Source organism: Agelaius tricolor, unplaced genomic scaffold (assembly GCF_023055355.1).
Source record: "Agelaius tricolor isolate 1412-34295 unplaced genomic scaffold, bAgeTri1.0.p SCAF_1, whole genome shotgun sequence".
In the NCBI taxonomy this organism is placed as follows: Eukaryota; Metazoa; Chordata; class Aves; order Passeriformes; family Icteridae; genus Agelaius; species Agelaius tricolor.
The window spans coordinates 21,725,463-21,747,425 of NW_027269261.1; the positions used below are offsets into that span (position 1 = coordinate 21,725,463).

Below are 21,963 nucleotides of genomic sequence, written 5' to 3' on the forward strand. Positions count from 1 at the left end.
GCTATCGGGCACTACATACAGTCAGCTTTCCATAAAGGAACTGCTAAACAGAAGTCTTCTATTTAAAAGAGATTCTATGAAAACAAATTTGCTGATAAGTTCAGTACATTTTGATTCTTTTCAAAACAGCATCACTTCAGGAACCGAACATGTTCACAAACAAAAAACTCATTTTCATTGACAACAAACTCAATGTTCTTAAAAAACACTAATCATGTCCCACAGTAGAAACTTTTTACTTAATTCACAATGAAACTTACAGCATTGCAGGAAACATCCAGAAACAGTTCTGTAAATTTAATGTCATAACTCACTTTTCATCTCTTCTGCAAAATTTTGGCTTTGCTTTAGAGATTGCTTGATCATATTTAGTTCTTCCTCAAGCTGGTGGATCTCTCGTGATTTCTTTTCAAGTTGACAATTGAGAAGATTTTTCTCCTGCTTCACTTCCTAAACCAAAACCAAATAAGGCCATATTTCATGTAAATTGATAAGGAGGTCAATGGACTCAGTTCATTTAAATCAAACTAAAGATATTCCATTAGATCCTGTTAAGACTTTGGGAATCCATGCCCGGGTTCCTAAGCACTGCTTGGAAACATAAGCTGAATTTTTTATTCTTAGTGAATTGACAGCATCAGAGAGATGCTGCCAGTTGATGCAGTCAGAGTGCTCCCTCTTAGCATAGAACAAACAGCTCCACATGACTTCACAGAAGGAGATGGGACAGGACAGATTCTACAAAATCTCAGCTGATTAAGTCAGGCTACTTTCTCAAAGGAGCTCAGTAAACAAACCCCTGCAATGGCATCAAAATTAACATGAAATGTGTAGATCAGATTTCCCCTGCCATCTCATGTAGAGAAAAATTCTCTTTCCACTGAACATCAACAATGTGGCAACATTGGTCAATTTATATTTAGAAGTGCTTACACTTTCAGATGGTTGTTTTGCAATTAACAGCACTTTCTTTCAAATAAATTGATTTTTAAAAATTCCAAACAAGCAAACAGAATAGACTATGACCACCACCAAAAAACACTGTGTAACTACATCACACCCAGGAAACCAAATTCAAGCTCTTTCAAAGAGACTCAATTTTGTTCTCCAAACTCTGGCGCTCTGGACAACAGATGCCACAGAACTGGCATGGTCCAAATGGAAACAGACTGTCAATTATTCATCCATTTACTACTAGCAGATGGGCATAGGATTCACAAAAGCCAAGCTCAAGAAATGGAAAGGTCTGAATGGAAAAATTAAAAGCTTGCTGGCGTGGCAGGGTTGTTTTTGCAACAACATAAATAAATTACCCTCAGAACATGATTAAAACTGTCACTGTCACTAACAGTTGTCTTCCCTTCTACTCAGAGCCTTCCCTACCCACACTTTAAATAAAAAAATCCAGTCAGATATAAATTTAATGAATAAGCTTTCTAGCAATCTTAATAAATTTTCCAAAAAGTCCAAGCATCTAAATCCCTTGCATTCAAAGCTGCAATGCAAGTACATGAATTAAACTAAGCCATTCATTACAAAACCTAGGGTGGTCTATGGAAAGAAAAACAAGTTTAAGGAATTAAAACGGCTGAAAGGTCCAATTATTTCAATTTGGTGCAAACATTCCCAATATCCATAGAATTATACATTGGGTTGGAAGGGATCTTAAAGGTCATCTAGTTCCAACCTCCCTGCCATGGGCAGGGACCTCCCTTGCTAGACTAGGTACAGAATTTTTTCCTAGTGTCTAATACAAACTTACCCTCTGTCAGTTTGAAATCATTTCCCCTTGTCCTGTCACTACATGCCCTTGTAAATAGTCTCTCTCCATCTTTTTTATAGGCTCCCTTTAGGGACTGGAAAACCACAATTAGGCCACCCCAAAGCTTTTTCTTCTCCAGAGTGAACATTCCCAATTCTCTCAGCCTTTCCTTGTAGGAGAAGTGCTCCATTCCTCTGATCATCCCCTTGGTGGCCTCCTCTGGACTTGCTCAACAAGTCAACATATGAAAGAGAACCACTCAGCTGGGCCAAAACCATGCAAAGTGCTGTTCCAGCAATAGTCACATTCCAATAGCTGGGAATGTTCTCAGAAATCGCAGTCTACCAGCAAGAACATACCTAAATTTTCACACTACACTAAACCCCTACAAATGTTTGTGACAATCTGAACAAAACCCACTATTTTACTTTAGACTTTTGCAGAGAATTTTGAAGGTAATTTTTTGGCAGAGACTATGCCAGGTTATTTTATATCTGCTGATGACAACTGGTAACAAGCAAACTGAGAGTGCTTAACAAAACCAAACTGCGACACAGATTATATAGGTATCCAGCTGGTTTTCCTACTTACTGCTGATTCTCCAAATAAAGGATAAAATTTGCATTGAGAGGTCTCTAGTGGCAAAACTGGATCAATTTCAAGTGTAGATGTTCCAGTTGCCACCAAACCAAAACAATATAATTGAGAAGACAGAGGAGACTTTAAAGTGAAAAGGTTTCTGCATGTATGAAGCATACAGAAACTTCTCTGAATTTACCTTCATTTGGGAGAAAGTTTTTCCAGCATTGCATATTTATTGGACTGGCTTATTCTAAGAGAGAAGCATTTTTTTTAAAAGAGGAAATAGTATTTGTACAAAGTCACTGTGTTTAACAGTATCAACCAAAGCAGCAGTCAATGATTCTAGAATTTACTTTCAAAATCAAACACGCATTTACTATTTGACTTTTATTTCAGAACCAAAAGGAAGAATCTCTTGAAACACAATTTATTGTTTTAAAAAGTTCAACATGAACTAGAACCATATCATCAGCATTACAGCATGAATCCTAACCACACACCTACTGCAGAAACTCCACTGATTTCCATGATGTTAGGGAAGGCCTCATTTTTTGTTACAACTAGGATGAGTTATTAAAGATAGTCAACAAAAGTGTTTAAAGATTGCTTATGGGGAAAAACACAATTGTGAGCACATGCTCCAGAGTATTAAGTGTTTACAAATTGCTGATGTATGGTACTAATTCTGCCAAATACTCCTCAGCATTGCTCACCTGAAAGCTTCTTGTCAGGTCAGCTTCCTTAGCCTGGGCTGCTGATAGACTCTGCTCTGCTCTGCACAGCTTCTGGGTGAGATCACCAGTGTTGTGTTCCAAGCGTTGTTTTGCTGTCATTACCTGGAAAACCAACATTGTAATCACAAGAATGACTTCTTTTTTTAAACTCCAATTCTTGAACTCAACATTTTGCTACAAAATGAAACTACATTATTTTATCCCACCCTGAACCCAAGGGTTGCTTTGCTGGTGTTTAGCGAAAAGTTGCTTATTGCCTTTCCATTCCTTTGCTTCTGACCAAAAAGATGGGATGTCTCTAAAATAGATACATTTATAGACTGTCTGAAACAAGATTAATTCATCCAACTTGCAGCTACATCACCACAATGATATCTGTAGGATAGAAATGAGATTGAAATACAATTGGCTTTTTGCTAAGCTATGGGAATCAAAGTTAGATCATAACTGCAATTACTGCTCCGTTGACACAGATTTTTTTTAAAAGTGAACAGGTTTTAACTCTTTGAAAAGAGTTCTAAAACACTCCAGATTAAAAGAAGGAAATGACACTAGTGGGTCAAAAAAAAAAGATCTATTCCTAGGTCATCAAGTAAATTATCTTTCTTTGAGAAGGAAGTAAAAGGCACTTATTATCCTCTCAATTTAATCAAATTTTCAGCAAGCATATACAAAAGAATATGCATATAATAAAGAAGCCTCCAGTAAAAACTTTTGACTGAATGTAGCCCCACAGCTATATTTCTAAAATAAAACAAGCCTGCCAGAAATCTGTTGGCAGTTTTAGAAATGATGTTTCAGTTTAGGATGCCTGCAAACAGGGCTTCTCAATACATCTTTCAAGAACATGTGGCCCTTTTTAGAAAATCAGTTAGCTCTGCTGCTTGAGAAATGCTCTCAAAGGGTATTGGAGGCTTTTAAACGTTCCTCTTTTCTGATCACCCACTCCTGAGGCCTCTGCTGCTTTTTAAACTACTGAAAATTAGGAGTTTGTGACAACTGAAGTATTTTAATAGGTAGCTGCTGCCAAAGCTGTGGAAGAGCTCCTTCATACTGATCATCTTCCTTACACAAGCCACGACACTCAACTGCTTTTGTGGAGAACCAGTTCAGGGAGTTAAACTGAGAGCAAACACTTGGTTCTGTATACACATATGCTAATTTAAATGTAATATTTTCTTTGCTTTTTCATCTCCTCTATCAGGTCTCCCCAGGATCACATGAGGAGTGCATGGCTAGGGTATATGAAAATGGGACTGTTTTTCCAAAGGGCAATGACCTGTTGGTCTGTAGCTCTCTCATCACACGACACCTCTGCGTGATGGTTTTTTTTGTTTGGGTTTTCTTTTTTTACATAAAGTTTCTAGTGATCAGCCTTAGCTGCTCCTTTCTCAGATTTATTTTACCTGTGCTGCCTGCATTTACATCTTCTTCCCTGTGAGAAGTGGACTAGCCACAAACTTTTAAAAGCCTATAGTTCACATTTAAATACAGAGTATTTTGGTAAGGAATTATAAATACAGAACATCCAGTACATACTGTAAAAACATCAAGATGCCACATTAATTATTTTTTTGCTTTATGTATAAGTAAGGCAGTGCTGTTGAGACAACTAAATGCCACTCTAGTAGTGGATTTTAATGCTAAAAAAAGCCTACTTTGTCAAATTCTGCCTGTAGAACATTGAAGTCATTTTTGGCTTGCTGTAGCTCCTGATTCAGTTTGCTTCTTATCTGGTTGCACTGCTGATCCAGTGTTTGCAAGGCACGCTGCTGACAAGACAGTTCCTAGAAAACAGTGGCAGAGAAACAAAGAAATAAACACATGACCACAATAAGTCTCTATTTTGGTTACTGCAGAAATAACAAATGATTTTTATCAGCAGGTACTCCCTGCTCAGGGACACTTGTCTTACACAACAAACAGTTTAAACACAGCTTTAATTCATGAGGCAAATGCCACACAGGCAAGAATGACATTAATCCAAGTTATGTCATCTGCTTAAGAACTTAATTACTGTAACATTCCTGCCACAGAAAGGGAAAAAATTGAATCCAAAAGTTATGAAAGTAATAGTGTTAAAAAATTTCATATTAAAGGTAAATTTCACGTTAGAATTACATTACAGTACAAGTAGACAAGTTCATCTCTGCTATTACTTACCATACTATAAGTTAGGAATATTGCACAAATTTTGTTGCAAGAAGATGCAAAACAGAGCCTTTAAATAGGACTTGACAGACTTATATTATAAATAAATGAACATTAAACAAACATTTTAAGAACCTGTAACAGCTCACAGGTTTTAACCATTGCAGAAAAAAGGTTCTTCTCAATTAATGGCCTTGCTGAACAATTTAGAATGGCAGTATGTGGGCTAACATATTAATCTTATGAAGGCCTTTATTTAGCTAACTAAAAAAAGGAAAAACCTGGACAGCAGGTTTATAGGCTTCAACCCATCTTTTGATTATTACAATGATGCTACAACTATTCAAATGCAAAGATCGATTTTCCCAATTTACTACTTCTCGACTAGGTTCAGTATCAATTTGAGATCCTGAGGTAGCATCTTGACTAATGGACTTTGCAAAATCACTTTTTCACTCAAGAGTGCTGGTAGCAGCCCTGTTTATTGGCTACCCCACAAGCACTTCTCTGCCAATTACTTCATCTGTCTGGACATACCTTAGAGAAAAGGTTTCATGTTAAACATTTGACACAACAAGCAGTCTTCCTCAGGGCAATGCCCTTATATTCAATCCCTAAAGCCAACTTAAAATGCCCATCTGAAATATCACTATCACTTCTGAATCTGTGTCTTGGATTTCCTAACACTGATTACTTTATTAAGCTTAAAAAGAAAAACACAAAGAGTTTAGTCCTAATCCAAATCAGTATTAATGCTGTTAATACTAAATATAACTTCATTACAGAAAAATTCCAGGCATAGTGCTATACTTGTCTCTGCAAGAGCTGGCATGAAGGAAATGAAAGACACTTCTGTTAATTGACTATATTAACATCTTATGAGCATGAACCAAAATTAGAATAAGAGATAGAATCCTAAAGAAATTATTTTCTTCTGTGTGAAATGCATGCAAAATTAACTCAAATTCCAAAGAAATAATTTAGTTGTTTACTAAGTTTGAGCTCACATATACATAATTTTATGAAAAATGGAGCCTAGTTTCTCATGGATTTGCATCTCATTCTATCTCTCAAACATGTTCTCTATTTTCCAGTGAATACTATCCCCATTATTGCTATATTTGTTTTCCATTTTTTCAATTACCTTTGCAAATGGTACCTATCAAATGTGATTGCAACTAACAGAAAATCAGATATACAACATAAGCCAAGTGACTTCATCTCCTTAAGAAGTCAAAGTTAAAAAGTTCTCCTTGTCTTACCTGTTGGAATTCTTTTTCCTTGGCCTTTATTTTCTGTTCCAAAGACTGACGAGCGCTCTCAGCATTTTGTCTCTGGCAATTCAACTCTTCTGATAATCGCTTCACCTTTTGCTCCAACATTTGGACCTACAATAATTTACTTATCAATCCTAAGTGTTAAAGGTGCAAGTGATGTTTCATTTAAATATATAAGCTCTCACACAAAAAGTTCACTGCTGTCAGCTACAATTGTTCTATCATTCATATATTCACAGTAACTCCAGCTGGTACCATATAAATTCTTAGCAATCCAAAGCACAAAACTCATTCATTCTTCCTTATGTTAGTGAGAAAATGTGTGTGTATGTATAGAAAGAATATATATATACTTTAATATATATGTATTAAGTGTGTATGTGTATACATGAGTGTACACACACAATAATAAATACATCTTTAGATGATATATAGGAGAACATATCTTTATATATATTTAGATAATAAGAAAATCAATGATTTTGAGAAATAGATTTTTTGATAGATTGCATTTTCAGTACCTCAGGTTACTACCAACTAAAGAATGACTGCTAACTGCTAAGCAACTACATGTTCAGGCTGAAAATAAATGGATATTGAACAGAATTTCGGAGTGATTCAGCAAATTGATTTGGACAGAAAAAAAAGAAGAAAATATCTTCATTTATAATAACAGTATTTTTTATAATTTAAACTAAAAAAAAAAAACAAAACAGCAAGCTATGTCTAGGTTCACCTCCACATTAACTTGTTATTTAACTCAGTTGATTATGTCAATATTATGTCACCCAAGAGAGTGAAGCATTGTTCACCTAACTTCCTGAACAAAAAGTAAATTTTATTCCAGACCAAATCTCTTAATGCAAAACACGTACTTTATTTTCCCCAGAGAGTAAGAAAAAAATGGCAAAGGGTGAATGGAACTCTCTTTCTTCAGCAACAAGAGCTGTTTACTGAGTTAATGAAACGGTAGAAATAAAAAAATAAGAAGCAGGTAGTTGCATTGGGATGTCAGGTATCAGGCAGAGACTGCAGGGACTGTGAACTTCTGTAAGATCACATGGAAAGGTGATTGCAGAAAGGCTGCAGATCTCCCAAGGAGTGAAAATACTTGAAAACACAGAGGTGCTGGGCTTGAGGTCTGGGAATAGTACCAGTGACAGAAGTGTACAAGGGAGGTTGCCAGGATTAAACCCAGGCTACAAGGCACAAACTAAAATCTAAAATCTCAATAGAGTTCTCTCTTCAAAGTCCAGACTGGGCAGGCAGAGATCCAATTCCAGTGCAAGAAAGAAGAAACAGAACAGAAAGCAGTCACCTTCAGATGGCAGGACCAAAGGAACCTTCTGGGAAAAGATGCACTGCACCTAAAGGATGGGCTGCACATCAATGCCAATGGTGGCAAGTCCCACTTCTCCTTGTCCTTCCCCAGGCATGTTTCTAGATGCACAACCTTGCCTCTTCCCTTGGGCTGCTTTTAATCCCCTTTGATTCTTTAGTAAAACAATTCCACTCTCTTAAACCCATATAAATTTAACAAGGGAAAATTAAATACATAGTACCCTAATCTTTAGGAAGTTAAATCAAGTCATTTTTGGAATCAAATAAATTAAAATTAAGCCCTTTTCAGAGAAATTGAGCGGTCAGACTGGGTCCAGCTATGTCTTCCCGCAAACTCACTTGATGACAGTGACTTTATGATGTCAAGGGATTATGTCAGGTGTTTGATTTTCCCTTACCCAGCCAAGACTTCCCTTAAACTAGCTCCTCACAGAATTATCAACAGGCAAATGTTGCTGTCTCTCTGAGAAGGCAGACTGATCAAGGTTTACATGCAAAGGTTTGTTTTTTAAGGGCCAATACAGGAGTTGTGGGAAACGTTAGCTCACCAATATACTTAAGTAGCATGCAGAAACTTGCTGACAAACACAGGTAATTATTCTACACAGAGAAGACACACACAAACATCTTTTTCCCTATACTGTAAATGAATCACTAGTAGAGAAAAAAAATTAAAAGATAGATGAAAATATGAAGATTCAAGGAATTATGTCATCTGTGCACTAATTTCAAATTTAAGTGTTGGGAAAAGGGACTTTAGGAAAGTAATGCAACTTGATTAATCAAGGAAAACACTTACTTGTTACCTTCTGCAGTTTGAATTACTTTAAGCACTGGCATTCTCCTTTTGCACATGATTACTAGCAAAAATCTGAACCATTTCAGATTTTTACGTGTATTTACTTACATACACTCTGTAAATTCTTGACTAATCAAGTGTACTACTCTCTTGATTTTTACTATGAATTCAAACTCCCTAGGATTAGGCTGTGAAATCCCATTTAGAAATTGCATATGTTCTCAATCTTGCATTGCATTTTTACATAGACATTATTTAAAACAAGCAATTTACAATACAAGGACTATACCCCCACAACATCCTGCAGTATAAGCGGCAAATTCTGATTTTCAGCCAAAGATGCGACAGTCTTTTTCAGGTCAAAACTTGCCACCAGATGTCATTGTTGCTCTATGCAACTTGATCAGGATATATTTTTCAGAATTTGAGTCACTCTTACCAGAGTATAAAAATTATTTCTTCAGGTGGTGTAAGAACCTTCCAGAAAATGGGCAACAGCTTACACATTAATGTTTTTTACATATAATACATATCAAACTAGCATATACTTCTCAAAACTTGATCCTCCGTAAACTCTCAAGAAACTTAGCCTGAGAACCTTGGTTCTTACTTAATGGCTGCAAACTGACACATAGGAATACTGACAATGAATTGTAAGGACAGCCAAAAGATGTGTGAGACAACATTTTACCTGAGTGGTAGCTTGATCAAGTTGTGTACTCGTTTGAGTCAGTTTATCTCTGGTTTTGTTCAGAATTTTATCCTTCTCAGTTAATTCCAACTTCAATTTATCCAGCTCCAGTTCAGTCTCTTGATGTTTATTCATATAGGACCTCTTCAGTTTTTCTTGAGCTTGCAATTGCTGTTCCAGGTCTTTAATAATGGAATTTAGTTCTGAATTTAAAAAACAGTAAAGATTAAGGATACTTTATGCTTCGGAAGGTACCTCTTCCAACACGCTTCCATTTCCTATTTAAAATGTTTGATAACAACCCAATTTCCTGGCAGAGGCAAACAGCCTGTACAATTTTCAGCAAGTTAAGACAAGTTTTAACTGTCTCCTACTAAGACATCAATAACAAAAACTATCAAGACTGAAAGACAGTTGACTGTAAATCAGTAATTCCTACCTTATGAGAAAGAGCACAAACATGAAAACTCAGGAACAAGTGCTGCAAAGGCAAAGACAATTTGTTCCTCCTGCTGGCTTTTTTTTTTTGTTTGTTTGTTTTGTTACTGTTTTTAAACATGCAGAAACATGTCACTTGAAATAACAATTACATTTTTTTTAATAACTATATCCACTACAAGCTTTTCCTTAGCATAACTGTGCTTCCAAAAGACTTTTCAACTTCTTGGGAACTGTAAATGTCCCATTTTGTATTTTAATCTTTTTCCTGTCTCAAAATGCATACATATAAAACTAGACAAACTAATATTCTCACAGAATACATCAATAAGAGTTTATCTTCCAAAAACACAACACAGTAGAAACACAATTCACAGAAGAAAATATAAGTCAGCTACAGGAAGTATTATCCAGAATTAATATTATCTGGCTTTGTGGGTTTTTTGTTAAAAGAAGTCCTGTCTTCCTGATTCTGAATTTGTATGGCTTCCAAGCTGAAAAAGCCACCAAAATTGAAGCTGTATGCGAGGTATTTGAATGAAGAGTTTGGAGAGCTTGAGGACTCGTAAAACAGTGGAAAAGCTGTCCAAAGGGTACGAATAGCAGGTTCAAGTGAACGTGCAACAAATCCACAACAAACCAGCTACTTCCTTTCTTAAAACTATCAGGTATCAGGAATGATTATTTCTTCATGTCACTATGGGCAATATAAGACCATATCTTGGGTTTGGATTGTACTTCATGTTGTGCTTCCAGTGGCATCCATCACGGACCAACTCAGTTATGCACTAAGCATGTTCAATCAAAGTTTTAAGACATTATTGCTCAGTCAAAAGTATCAATAGTATAGAACAATAAGGAAAAAATATAATTAAATTTAACAGTGAGATGCAATGAAATCCTGAAGAGTTTTTTTAGGTGTTTTAAGAAGATTGTTTCAGGAGCAATGGAATTAATGGAAAGAGGCAGTTTTCCTTTTAGAAGATGTCCCCTACTCAGCCCAAAAATACAAACTGCTCCATTCTAATTCCTATACCCCTTGTGCAAAAGATACCACAGCTTGTAGGTAATCTCTGTGTATGGCTGATCACTGAAAATACACCAGCAGCCAACAGGGCCAGCTGCCAAAGCCAACAGCAAGTATCTTTCTCTTTTCCTTGCTAAAGCACTAATTTCAATAGCCTGCTTTTATCTGCACACCAGCTTTCATGAAACTATACAGGAGGCTGCCTCTGGGTCTTAAAGAAATGCATCAGATACCTTGGTTCTGTGCTCTTAGCTGGATCATGAGGGAGGAATTTGAGTTCTCAGCAAAGCTGTTGTCAAACTCGTTCTTCTCTGATAGAATACTTGAATTTGTTTCTTTATCCCAAGGAAAGGAGGATACTGCAGAACTTCCCCTTGCAGGTGTTTCTGGATTTCTAGAAGGTGTCTTTTCTTGTTGCCATGAAAACACAGATGAGGAAGCCTGATGCCGAGCAATCTCTCTGTGACTCAAAGAGCTTGGAGGATGAGGCTGGTTTATTTTCTGTGTCCAAAAAAAGAAGAGGTACCTTTACACATTTCCTTATCCAACATAAAACAAAATAGCTAATTTAACATTAATAGCTAATAGGTCATCATCATTCCACATAGTTATAACATTGCAGCACCCACCACTGCAAAGCCCTGATACACATCATTATTTTTTATGCTACGTAAATTAAATAACTTCAGCCCAAGATTCCAAGCATAGCTGCTACTTATAAATACAAACCAGGATATCGAAAAAAGAATTTTGACCTGTGTATCTGTATAAGTAACATACATAAATTTTTGTGTTTTTAAAGAGGAGTTTTTAAACTCAAACATGTTTTAAAATCAAAGCCTACATTTTTGCAGGCAAATGAAGACAAGTAAGCTGCAAAAAAAAAAAAAAAAAAATGAAGTCTAGATTAACATATCTGACCAACATTTAGTTCTACTGGAGAACCATAGGTAAATTTAAAACACATTTAATTATTTAAACTTCTAAAAAGAGTACTCCAAAATTGCTATAATAAAATCTGCCAGGTACAAGCTTTTAATATTTCCCCATAGAAAAATTAAACTGAACAAAAAATGAGACTTTTTTCCTCCTTAAGTGAAAAAACCCCAAACAAACCAAACCACAAACAGTAAAGCCCCTATTGCTTTTTTAACACGATTTTGAAATGCAGCTCATTTGAATTACTTTTTCTTAAACTAAATCCCTAAACCATGTAATACCCAGTGTGACTTCTCAGTCAAACCAGAGAATATGCTGTTATCTAGGAACAGCTGTGCCAAGACCAAAAATCTATATTACATTGTCCAGAATGCTGTGTGCAATCCTGTAAAATAGCTTGTTAATGAAGAGGAAAAGAAAACTAATCCTGCATGCAGTAATCATTTCCCCTACATGCCATTTAAATTTACAGTTTCTGAGACAGAAGTTTGAATCCAGAACTAGCCACAATGACAAACAAATGCTTTCTGGAATCATAGACTAGAAGTCTGAACATATCAGGTATACCTTTTTCAAATTATGTTTTCCTGTGTTTTAGGAATAATACATCCTGTGATGTATTATTTCACTATTGTTTATTAAGATGAATTTTACTCACCACCTTAATTATTGCAAGTCTTACAAAATACTGTGTGGTCTTCAACTCTATTATTCAATTCTTTTTCAGAACACTAATCAATATGCTGAATAGCACAGGTCTCTTTACTAAGCCTTTTCAGGCTCCTCTGTTGACCATTCTCCAGTAAAAATGGACCATTTTTTGCCACTCTGCACTCAATCTTTTCCTTTAAATTTGCAAGAACTCCCTTTATCCAATTTTTTCCCTTTCATCACTGTATATCCAACAACATTACACTGAGTTGCACTTGACTTACGCATTTTCTGATTTGTTCTTAAAAGAAAACCCCCAAAAGGTCTGAAATATGAGGCATTATTTGCCTTTATCTGCAAATGTTGACCTTTTCTTCATACGCCTACACATGCTTCAATAAACATATCGAGTCATGTTTCTAACAATTTGCTCAGGACAAAATGTTGGCCTGACTAAACTGTATTTCCAAGAAGCACCATTGGAAGTGTTTTTCTCTAATGTCATCATCCTCGTTCCCTTCCAATGTCAAGAGGAGAATAAGGCAACATTGCACATCACAGTGATTAAGCAGTCCCACACTGCAGTGCCCTACCAATTAATGGGAAAATATTGTCTGTATCTAGTGATTTTTTTAAAAATTACTATTCATTTTATCAATCAAATTTAAGACTACTTCTGATTTCCAATTTGAGGCCGTGCCATAGATTCAAAAAAAGGCTCTGATATCAAAAAGTTTAAACCTTTACATAGTAAGTACCAAAGATAAAATTATTTCACATTTTCTGCAATGGCTTTTTTCCTTGAGGGCTTTCATATCATATTCATCTTGTTCTCAGAGATTAGCCAACACCGTTCCTCCTTCATATATGTTTGAAAGACTTATGGGTTTCTATTTTCTAGGTGTGAATTATTACTCACAATATTTTTCAAGGCTATTTTATTATCATATAGTATATAACTTGGCATAACTGACACTGTTTTATCTTGTCCTTGCTTGCAGGAGACTTCCAGTTTGTGAAGGATGTGTTCTCATTTTTAATGTCCTCCTTTCCTTTGCTATTCAAAGAGGACGGCTTTTCCAAATTCTCCAAGATTACTTCTGAATGGCAGTACACACAGATTAATTCTCTTTTTCTTTTGAAATTATATTTTATGTGATGTATAATATTTTGCACTAGTTTTCTATTTCATTTTCCAAGTTCACTCAGTGGTTACTTTCTTAGATATCCCACAAACAATTCCTAAGAGATACTTACCTTAAGCTGGATGGTTCTCAGTTGTAACTCTAGCTCTTTATTTTCTTGTACTTTTTTCCTGTATTTTTCTTCTAGTTCTTCAAACTTAGCGTCTACAAAGACATGATGAATATCTGCCTTAGTCCAACCAGCTTTTCACCCAATTCAGCCAGGTTTACTTACCCCTATGGGTCCCTTCTGACTTGAAATATTCAAGGATGCAATTATCTTAATGAATTTAAGACTCCAGCTTTCAAAAGAAAATATCTCCCCAGAAATACAATTTTAAATAAAGTTAGGTAAACTTTAATCTTTTAATCATTTTAATATTTTCCCTCTTCCAGGCGTGCCATGCTTAGTGGAATGCTTGACATTGCCACTAACTGCACCCCTTTACAGACATGCATAAAGAAAGTAAAAGGAACAAGAGCAAGAGATTATCTCAGATTTCCCACTGGAGTAAGACTGAGATGCCAAACTCACAGAACAATTGTTCATAGCACTCAAGGAAGTAAGTAACACATATAATATATTGAACACATCAAAGTTTTTCAGCATAAAGAGCATAAGGGTGTCTGACCACAGAATTCTCCACTTAAGGAAACTTCCTGTCGTTTTTCCAGTTCATTTAAATATTTTTGATGTCCCTAATTTGAAGATAGAAGTGATGCTTTGAAATGGATATAGAGCATTAATTGTGTAGATTATCATACACAATAACAGTCTGTGCAAAAAAATCCTCTCCAAATAAATAACACATTTAACTACTGACTGCATTTTAGTTAAAATACCTGTGGTAGAGGGAGAAATTTGTTCCCCACAACATGAAGGGAAGAGCTGACACCAGGAACAGACATACAAAAGATTGCTGCAGCCTACTGAAGGATATTTTATTACTATTCCATGTCCATCCAGCATTGAAAAAATGTAATGTTTGTGATGTGTCCAATCTGTACTAATAATTTTGAAATTGAAACCTAGGGTGCTACAAAGTAGATGCTTTCATAATAACTTACATAAGAGGGGCTAGGAAACTCAGTACAAGTGTAATGTTTAAAATACTCAACCTTCCAAGAAAACTGACAGTCAACCATCTGTGCTGGAAGAAGAAAAGGATCATTTACCATTATTACTTTGAACTGGTGTTAAAGGAGCAGTAAAACTTTTCTGTGGAGTGCCACTGAATGATACATCTCCTGCAGTCAATGTCTGCTGACTTCTCTCAAGCTCACATTTGCATCTGTTTAGGAAAGAAGCAGCAGCAGAAGTTAATAATAGAAACTAAAATGTTAATTAGCTATTTTTAGCAGCCTGACATACACTAACAAACTATATGAGTCTAAGGACTTAGTTTAAAGATCAAGTCAAGACACATCCACTGAAAATTTTAAGGTGGTGCAACACAAAAATATAAATGACATATTTTATTTAGAGTTTCAACATAGTTAATCAATTACTCAGGAGTCATAGCTAAAAAACAAAATCAAACCCCAAGTAGAAGAAAATCTGTTAGAACTCCTTGAGGTCTTACTATATGAAATTGTAGTTCAGCTAAACACACCCAAATAACTGTAAGCACTGAGAATATCAAATCTTACTCTTCAGTGAGCATCTTTATGGCAGGAAACACAACTTTCAGTTATGTTCTGATACTGCACACTTTCAGACAACTATGCATACTTCATCAAAATGCAAGGGAATACTCTCCAGTCAACAGTGTATTTTTCATGTATTCCATTTACATCACTACCCAAAACACCACAGCAGACAAGCCATTTGAGGGAATTTTGGGAGCTTGAAGATACCAAGGCATCCAATGAAACCATAAAACTAGTTCAGAGGCCATACAGTAACTTTTGTCCTGCTCAGTGAGCACAGGATGACGATAGCCCCAGGCTGTAGCCCACTGCATCAGTGACTCCACATTTGCCTTTTTATTTTCCCTCTCTTCTACAGCTCAATGCCAAGAACTCCTCTTCCAGAGGACCATCAGTTGGGATGAAGTGGCAAATGATCACGTACCAAACAAAAGGCAGCCAAATACAAAATTACAGACAATGGCCAAGAATGAGGCCATGTATCAGTTCCATGCACTAACTGATATTTTGTAATGAACAGTTACGTAAAATAATATAATGGGAAGGGGGAACTCAGCAAACTAGACTTAATTTTGGGAACAGATAAATGGAACATGTATCCTCAGCTCACAGTCTCTTTGTCCCAACATTTTACAGCAGATACAGAGAACATTAGTGGGGTTCTATCAACCCTGTTGAATCTCATTAGATTCTTCACTGATGGATCTCAGCAACTCCTTACACAAAGTTGGTATTTCTACATGCCATAAATTATGTTGCATTATTTGTCACAGCCGTCAAATACCTCAACTCTCTTCAGTTTTCACAAAAATCAAAGAGAAAAAAGAAAAAAAAGAAAAATTGAAAGAGCAACACAGCCTCCTCTTTATTTGCTTTTATTAGGACATGTATGAGGCATGAGGAAAAAAATTATGAAATAACCATTGTAAATATGTTAGAGACATACAGCAAGTCCTCACCTTTTCAGTTCTTGTTCTAGCCTTTCAATATCCTTCTTGCAGGAATTCAGCTGACCTGACTGAATGTTGACCTGAGATTCTTTTACTTGAAGATCATGTGAAATTTTCTGCTTTGCTTTCTCAAGATTATCACACAATTCCATCAAGCTCTGGTTTTCTCTTTTGAGTATTGCAGATTCATTTTTTTCACTTTCGACCTAGTTGGAACACAGAGACATTTTTGAAATTATCAACTCCTCTCTATAATTTGGTGCATTTATTATTTTAGGAACACAAAGCTCAGATATTTGAGGAGGGTTCAGCACAATGCTGTTATTTGCTTCCTAACACTTCAAAATCCTGACAGCTCTAAAAACCTCAAATGTACACATTGTTTAAATATTCCTGTGTGTGAACAAAACCCACATTTCCCAAAATTCAACTCAGTGACATTAACATTGCTATTTATTGATGAGATATGAGCTCTTCAAAAAATTCATCAATCCCTAAATACTAATAATCATCATTAGTCCACATTCTTCACTGATCATCTCACTTCAGTTTCCAGCCTATCTTTAGCAGCCACAAGACCTTGGCTCACTCCACAAAGTGTGCACAATAATTATTAAAGGTCACAGCTTTGAAGATAGAGTCTGGCAGGAAAGATGTCCTTCTCCTCCCTGGAGGAACATCCAAGGGGCATCATGGCACAGTGCTGTTCTTTTGACTGACAATTGTATTACCTGCTGCTTCTGAGAGTTTTAAAGCACCCTTTTTTTTTGTTTGGGGACCACAGCAGTTCCTTGGAATGGTTGAAACAATTTCCTGGAAACTCATGAGAAAAAACTCAAAGAAAACTACTAGGCTAAAGATTTTCTAGAAAGTTGCAGCAATCTAAAGGGAATAACAAGCAACCTTTGTAAATTGTCTCTGAGCTGTAGTCAAAGAACACAAAACAAAATTGAACCAAATGGGTCACTGCTGACCTGAAACTTTGCAGGACCCTGACCAATCAGTTCTTTAGTCCCACGGTTACAGGGCTGACAGGGTAGAGTTCGATGAGGTGTAAAATTACAGCCCTAAAAACTAGAAGGAACACCAAATCCTAAACCCCCAGTATCTTCAAGGAAAAAAACTAACGAATAACATAAACTAAGAGTATAGGTATCTGTAGGCAAGGTGAAATAGGAAGAGGCTGCCAACTGTGCAGCTCTGGTATATAAAATAGGCCCAGTCCTTATAATGGATTTTAACGAGTATAGCAATAAAATGTTTATTTTCCTAATTATAAAGAGCTGTAGAAAAACCTCAAAGTAGACATAAATAACTAGAAATGGACAATCATGCCAAAAAGATTGGAAGCAGGAATTATGTTACCAACCAAAAAGAACTAAACAGCAGAAGAATATGGTAAGTATTAAGTAAGATGAATATAAACAGTTTGTAATTCTGTGCTACCTTTCCTTTCAGTCAGGGAGAAGAAGCAAAACACTAATCCATTCCCTAACAACTACCAGAAAGTAAACTGTTATAACAGTGTTTGGCAAGAAGGATGACATTTTGGGTTACCTTCTGCTTCTGTTTCTGCAAGGCTGCCTCCAAAGTTTCTAGCTGGTATTGCCTTTGCTGACGTTCTTTTTTAAACTTATCCACTTGACTTTCCAGCTCATGGATCTTCTGCAGGACTCTGGGGGACAGGCCCTCTTTCCATTCCTCCACAGCCCAGCTCATACTGGCCAGATCCTTGTTTCACATAGAATGGAGTATTACGCCTGAAACACAAAGACAACTACAATGACACCTGCCAAGAGGTGAAGTAAGAGTCCCTTTTAAAGAAATTGCATCTTTTAAGCTCAGCAGAGATTAGAATACAGCATTCCACAACCTTACAGGCTTCCTGATGCAAACACCAAGCAGCACCTTAAACCATTAGGTCCTACTTTGACACACTTGTAGGCAGTTAAGAGCAGATCATAAAACCTCGCTATAACGAATTTCCTTGCATAAACAAGGTTTATACTCTTACACCTGCATTTGACAGCTCTGCCTCAGGTGGCGTCTCCTCGCCAAAACACACGGTTCCGTAGGAAGCTCCAGCAACGCTTCTTTATTTACTTTCAAAGCAACGCGGCTGAGCTCGGGGTATCTCAGAGTACCTATAACTAGAGACCAACGACAGGCGGAGCGAGCCCTCACAGTCAGGGCGGCTGCCCGCCACCGTCAGCCCCGCGCCCCACCGCTCACTCACTGTTAAGCGCCGACCGGAGCCCGGCGACAGCGACTCGAGCCCAGCGACAGCTGCCACCACAGCCCCGGTACCCGCAGCCCCCAGAGCGGCCGCGCTCCCGCCGCGACTCAAACCCGGCGCCACCGCCCCGCAACCGTTTGCGCCCGCCCCCGCCATGCCGCGGCCCCGCGCGCTGATTGGTCCGCTCACCACGCCGCTCGCCACGAGGCCGCAGACCCGCCGCCAATGGGAGCGCAGCGCGGCGCCGCCCGCCCTCCTGAGTGGCTGGTTCGGAAGCGTTCAAACTCCATTGGAGGCGGCAGCGCAGGCGCGCGGCGGCCCCGAGGCCGTTGCCCTCAGGCGGGCGGGGCGGTGCCCTCAGCTGGGCGGGGCGAGCGGCGGGGCGGGAAGGGAATGAGGGTGGGATGAGCGTAAAAGGGATGGGGATGGAAGCGGCGGTTGTGGGGTCAAACGGTGGTGTCACATCTTTATCTAAACCCACTTTTCCGACCCCAAAGAGAAGCTGAGTTTTGAGAAAAGGGACCACAACAGGCTGTCCCGGTCGTCACCCGTTTATTGGGAAAGATCAATGGCAATATCCTGAAGTGCTTTCGCATTCAGTTCTGCTCCCAGGACTTGGGGTTCGTTTCTTCTTCAGTTTCTTTTTTTTTTTTTTTTTTCTTTTTTTGAGGTGAGGGAGGCAATATAGCCCAATATTACACCGTTTCCTGCCCAGAAATACAAACTCAATCAAAAAGCTCCAAATAGTTTGTACATATGGTCTAACACAGAGCATAGAATGGATATGGCAATAGTGAAGGCAGAAGGATTCTAAGGTTCCTGTGAAGTTCCCTGGGTACCTGTGACTGGTTTTTCAAACCCCCAAGTATTCCCCCCCCTACCCCCTGGACCGCCTCTCTGAGGGGAGTTTTGGATTTGAAGCACAATGTTCCTTTCCATCGGAATCCGTGACTTGGGATTCTATGATCTGATTGTCATTTTACCTATTTAAATGTTCTGCCTCTCATAATCGTTCTGAGAATATTTACTCAAGCACTGTTCTTTTAACCATATTTAGGAAATCAAGTTAAACAAATCTTCCGAGAAGTTAAACAGCTCACCGGTCAGCTGGTGAGAGCTCTGATTATAAATAAACACAGCACAACAAACCCACCAGCACATTGTTAAAAAATCTCCCAACTGTCTCCTGAACAAAACAAGCCATTGCAGTGATGGAACTGATCCATCATAAATACCTCTTCACAAAGAATGATTAAAAAACCCCAAAACAACCAGACAGGCTAGAAATTTCCATGGTGAACTTTATGCAGGTGTTTCTGGGGGAGCAGCACAGAACAGCAGTGGAGCAGGAACTACTTTAGAAGAGTGGAAAACCTTCACACACTGCCAAATAATTAATGAAATAAATACTGCCAAATAATTAATGAAAGCTGAGAATCAGTCTGAGCTGAAGGGGATCCTCTGCATGGTGGACAAGGGGCAAATGTTCTGTAAGAATAAAATACTCATTATATGCTACTTACAGTAAGTGTTTCCCATGGGACAGTAAAAAATGCTACTTAATCAATTGTAGAAGTTGAAGAGCTTTCATTTTCTACAGATGATATTACAGTGGGATTACTGATGGACATGGACCTCTAGCATTAGTTCATGATTAATCCCTCAGGGAAAGCTTCAGTGAAACAGCTTCAACTTCCATAACTGGTGGCATATTTGTCAGAAGGCAACGAATGAGTAGAGACAGCCTCCAGCATTCTTACAAGGCATGAAAAATGAAAAATCAGCTGCTGTGTGCAGAGCTTTTAAGATGCATCTGATTAATATCTGGATAACTGAGGCTAAAGGAAGGGAACCTGACCACTGTTGTCAACTTAAATATGAGAAAACACTTTTTCTGAAGTTGATTTCTAAGAATGGTCAGGTTTATACTGGGTTAATGATTTGCAAATTAATTCTTTCATATTTGAAAACCTTTATGTAACTATTGCAGGAATTAACTAATTATCATGAAAGATTAAAAGACTCGTAAAGAGTACAGAAACTTGTTTTTTCTTTTGGCACATCAACTTATTCTGCACAATACCTTTGTAAGTGTCAACACATTAATTACCAGCAGTAAATACAAGAATAAAAATATTAGTAAATGTAAGATTGAATTATGAAATACAAGAATAAGATAATATTCTTATTCTTATTCACCTACTCTGAAAAAATAATAACAAGTTATAAAGGATGTTAATGGTAACCATAAGTTCATCAAACACTTGTAATTCTCATTATTCTCTACTGACTAGAATTCTTAAAGTCTAAGAGGCTCTCAAAATCCCCTGTGTTAGAGTTCCCCATGATTTTGAGCAAAGTCTACCTCAAGTCTTGTGAAATAGCTTTTCTCTGTCCTTGAAATTCCATTCAGTTTTTTGCCAAATGCCAAACATCACCATTTATGTTTTCTCACCTGAATTCCTTACTGCAATTTCTAGTAAGGGGGGGGGAACAGTAAGTAGAATACAAAAACCACTAAAGGTTAAATTTGTATTGCTACAGCTTATGTCAGAGCATGTGACAGAACAAAACCAGAAGGGAAAGAAAGGAAAAGAAGTTCTGATGAGAAAATCTCTCCATTCTTGAATACAACAAGAAGCAGAAACCAGATGGAGCTTCTCCTCCATATTCTCCCTCACTGGACTCAGAATCCATCAGGAAAGGCCAGATTCATGTAAGTGTATATATAAATATACATGCACATCAAAGAGCATTTGAGGAGTTGGAGCAATCCCATTCACACAGAGAGAGATAAATGGGCTGGGTATTCTGTGTCTGATGGGCTTCCACCTTCCCAGCTTCCCTGGGGAGGCACCAAAGGCAGACACTCTGCCAGCCTGGGTGTGAAAGAGAAGATGGATCATTTTCCTCTGCCTCACCCAAACCCCAGCCTGTACTAAGTGATGCCTCTTGCCTCTGGAGAATAAAATTCCCCATCTCTGCCAATGCAGGAAAATAACTGGGAAGATGGTGGCAGTTTAGGTGTCAGTACTGCAGCTGCACAGTTAAGTCTGCACTAACAGAACCAGTGAGCTACTGTTGTAAAACACAATGTTTGATTGTTTGTACACCCTTAGATTCCCTATTCTTCACATGGTTTTTCACAGAACGCATAGCTTGTTAGGTGTTGAATGAATGTTAAGGTGGATGCCATTGGGATGCATAGAGAACCTTACACCTTTGATTTCTCAACTGCCTTTTGCTCTTAAAAAAAAGTTGAAGTGATCTGCACAATCTTTTTTCACAGTTTATTAACAAAAATCAGGGACCACAGCATATCACAAATTGTAACTCTGTTCCCAATGGAGATGGGGGTGTTTCTCTAGTGAGTATTACAGTATTTTTATGTACCAATTGAAACTGTTACTGAAGCACTAATGCCTACACCTGTGCTAGGGTCAATTGGATGAATGTATTAGTGGATCAAATACCTACAGTTGCTCTGTTGTTTGGGATCACACTGGCCAGTACATCCTACTAAACCCCAGTGGGGAGGTTTCCTAGTGCTG

At 37.6% G+C, this 21,963-nt stretch overlaps 1 protein-coding gene across 1 annotated transcript in view; it reads right to left on the reverse strand.

Annotated features, from left to right (window-relative positions):
* Nucleotides 1–18,542, reverse strand: part of CENPF (centromere protein F) — a 35,313-nt gene extending 16,771 nt beyond the window's left edge. The window contains exons 1-11 of the mRNA XM_071426166.1: nt 18,413–18,542; nt 17,734–17,936; nt 16,186–16,382; nt 14,753–14,868; nt 13,650–13,741; nt 11,036–11,303; nt 9,338–9,540; nt 6,492–6,617; nt 4,737–4,865; nt 3,058–3,180; nt 315–450 (exon numbers count right to left, since the gene is read on the reverse strand). Coding sequence (XP_071282267.1) covers nt 315–450; nt 3,058–3,180; nt 4,737–4,865; nt 6,492–6,617; nt 9,338–9,540; nt 11,036–11,303; nt 13,650–13,741; nt 14,753–14,868; nt 16,186–16,382; nt 17,734–17,895 — 1,552 coding nt within the window. The 5' untranslated portion in view covers nt 17,896–17,936; nt 18,413–18,542. The remainder of the gene's footprint in view (nt 1–314; nt 451–3,057; nt 3,181–4,736; nt 4,866–6,491; nt 6,618–9,337; nt 9,541–11,035; nt 11,304–13,649; nt 13,742–14,752; nt 14,869–16,185; nt 16,383–17,733; nt 17,937–18,412) is intronic.
* Between the last annotated feature and the right edge of the window lie 3,421 nt (nt 18,543–21,963).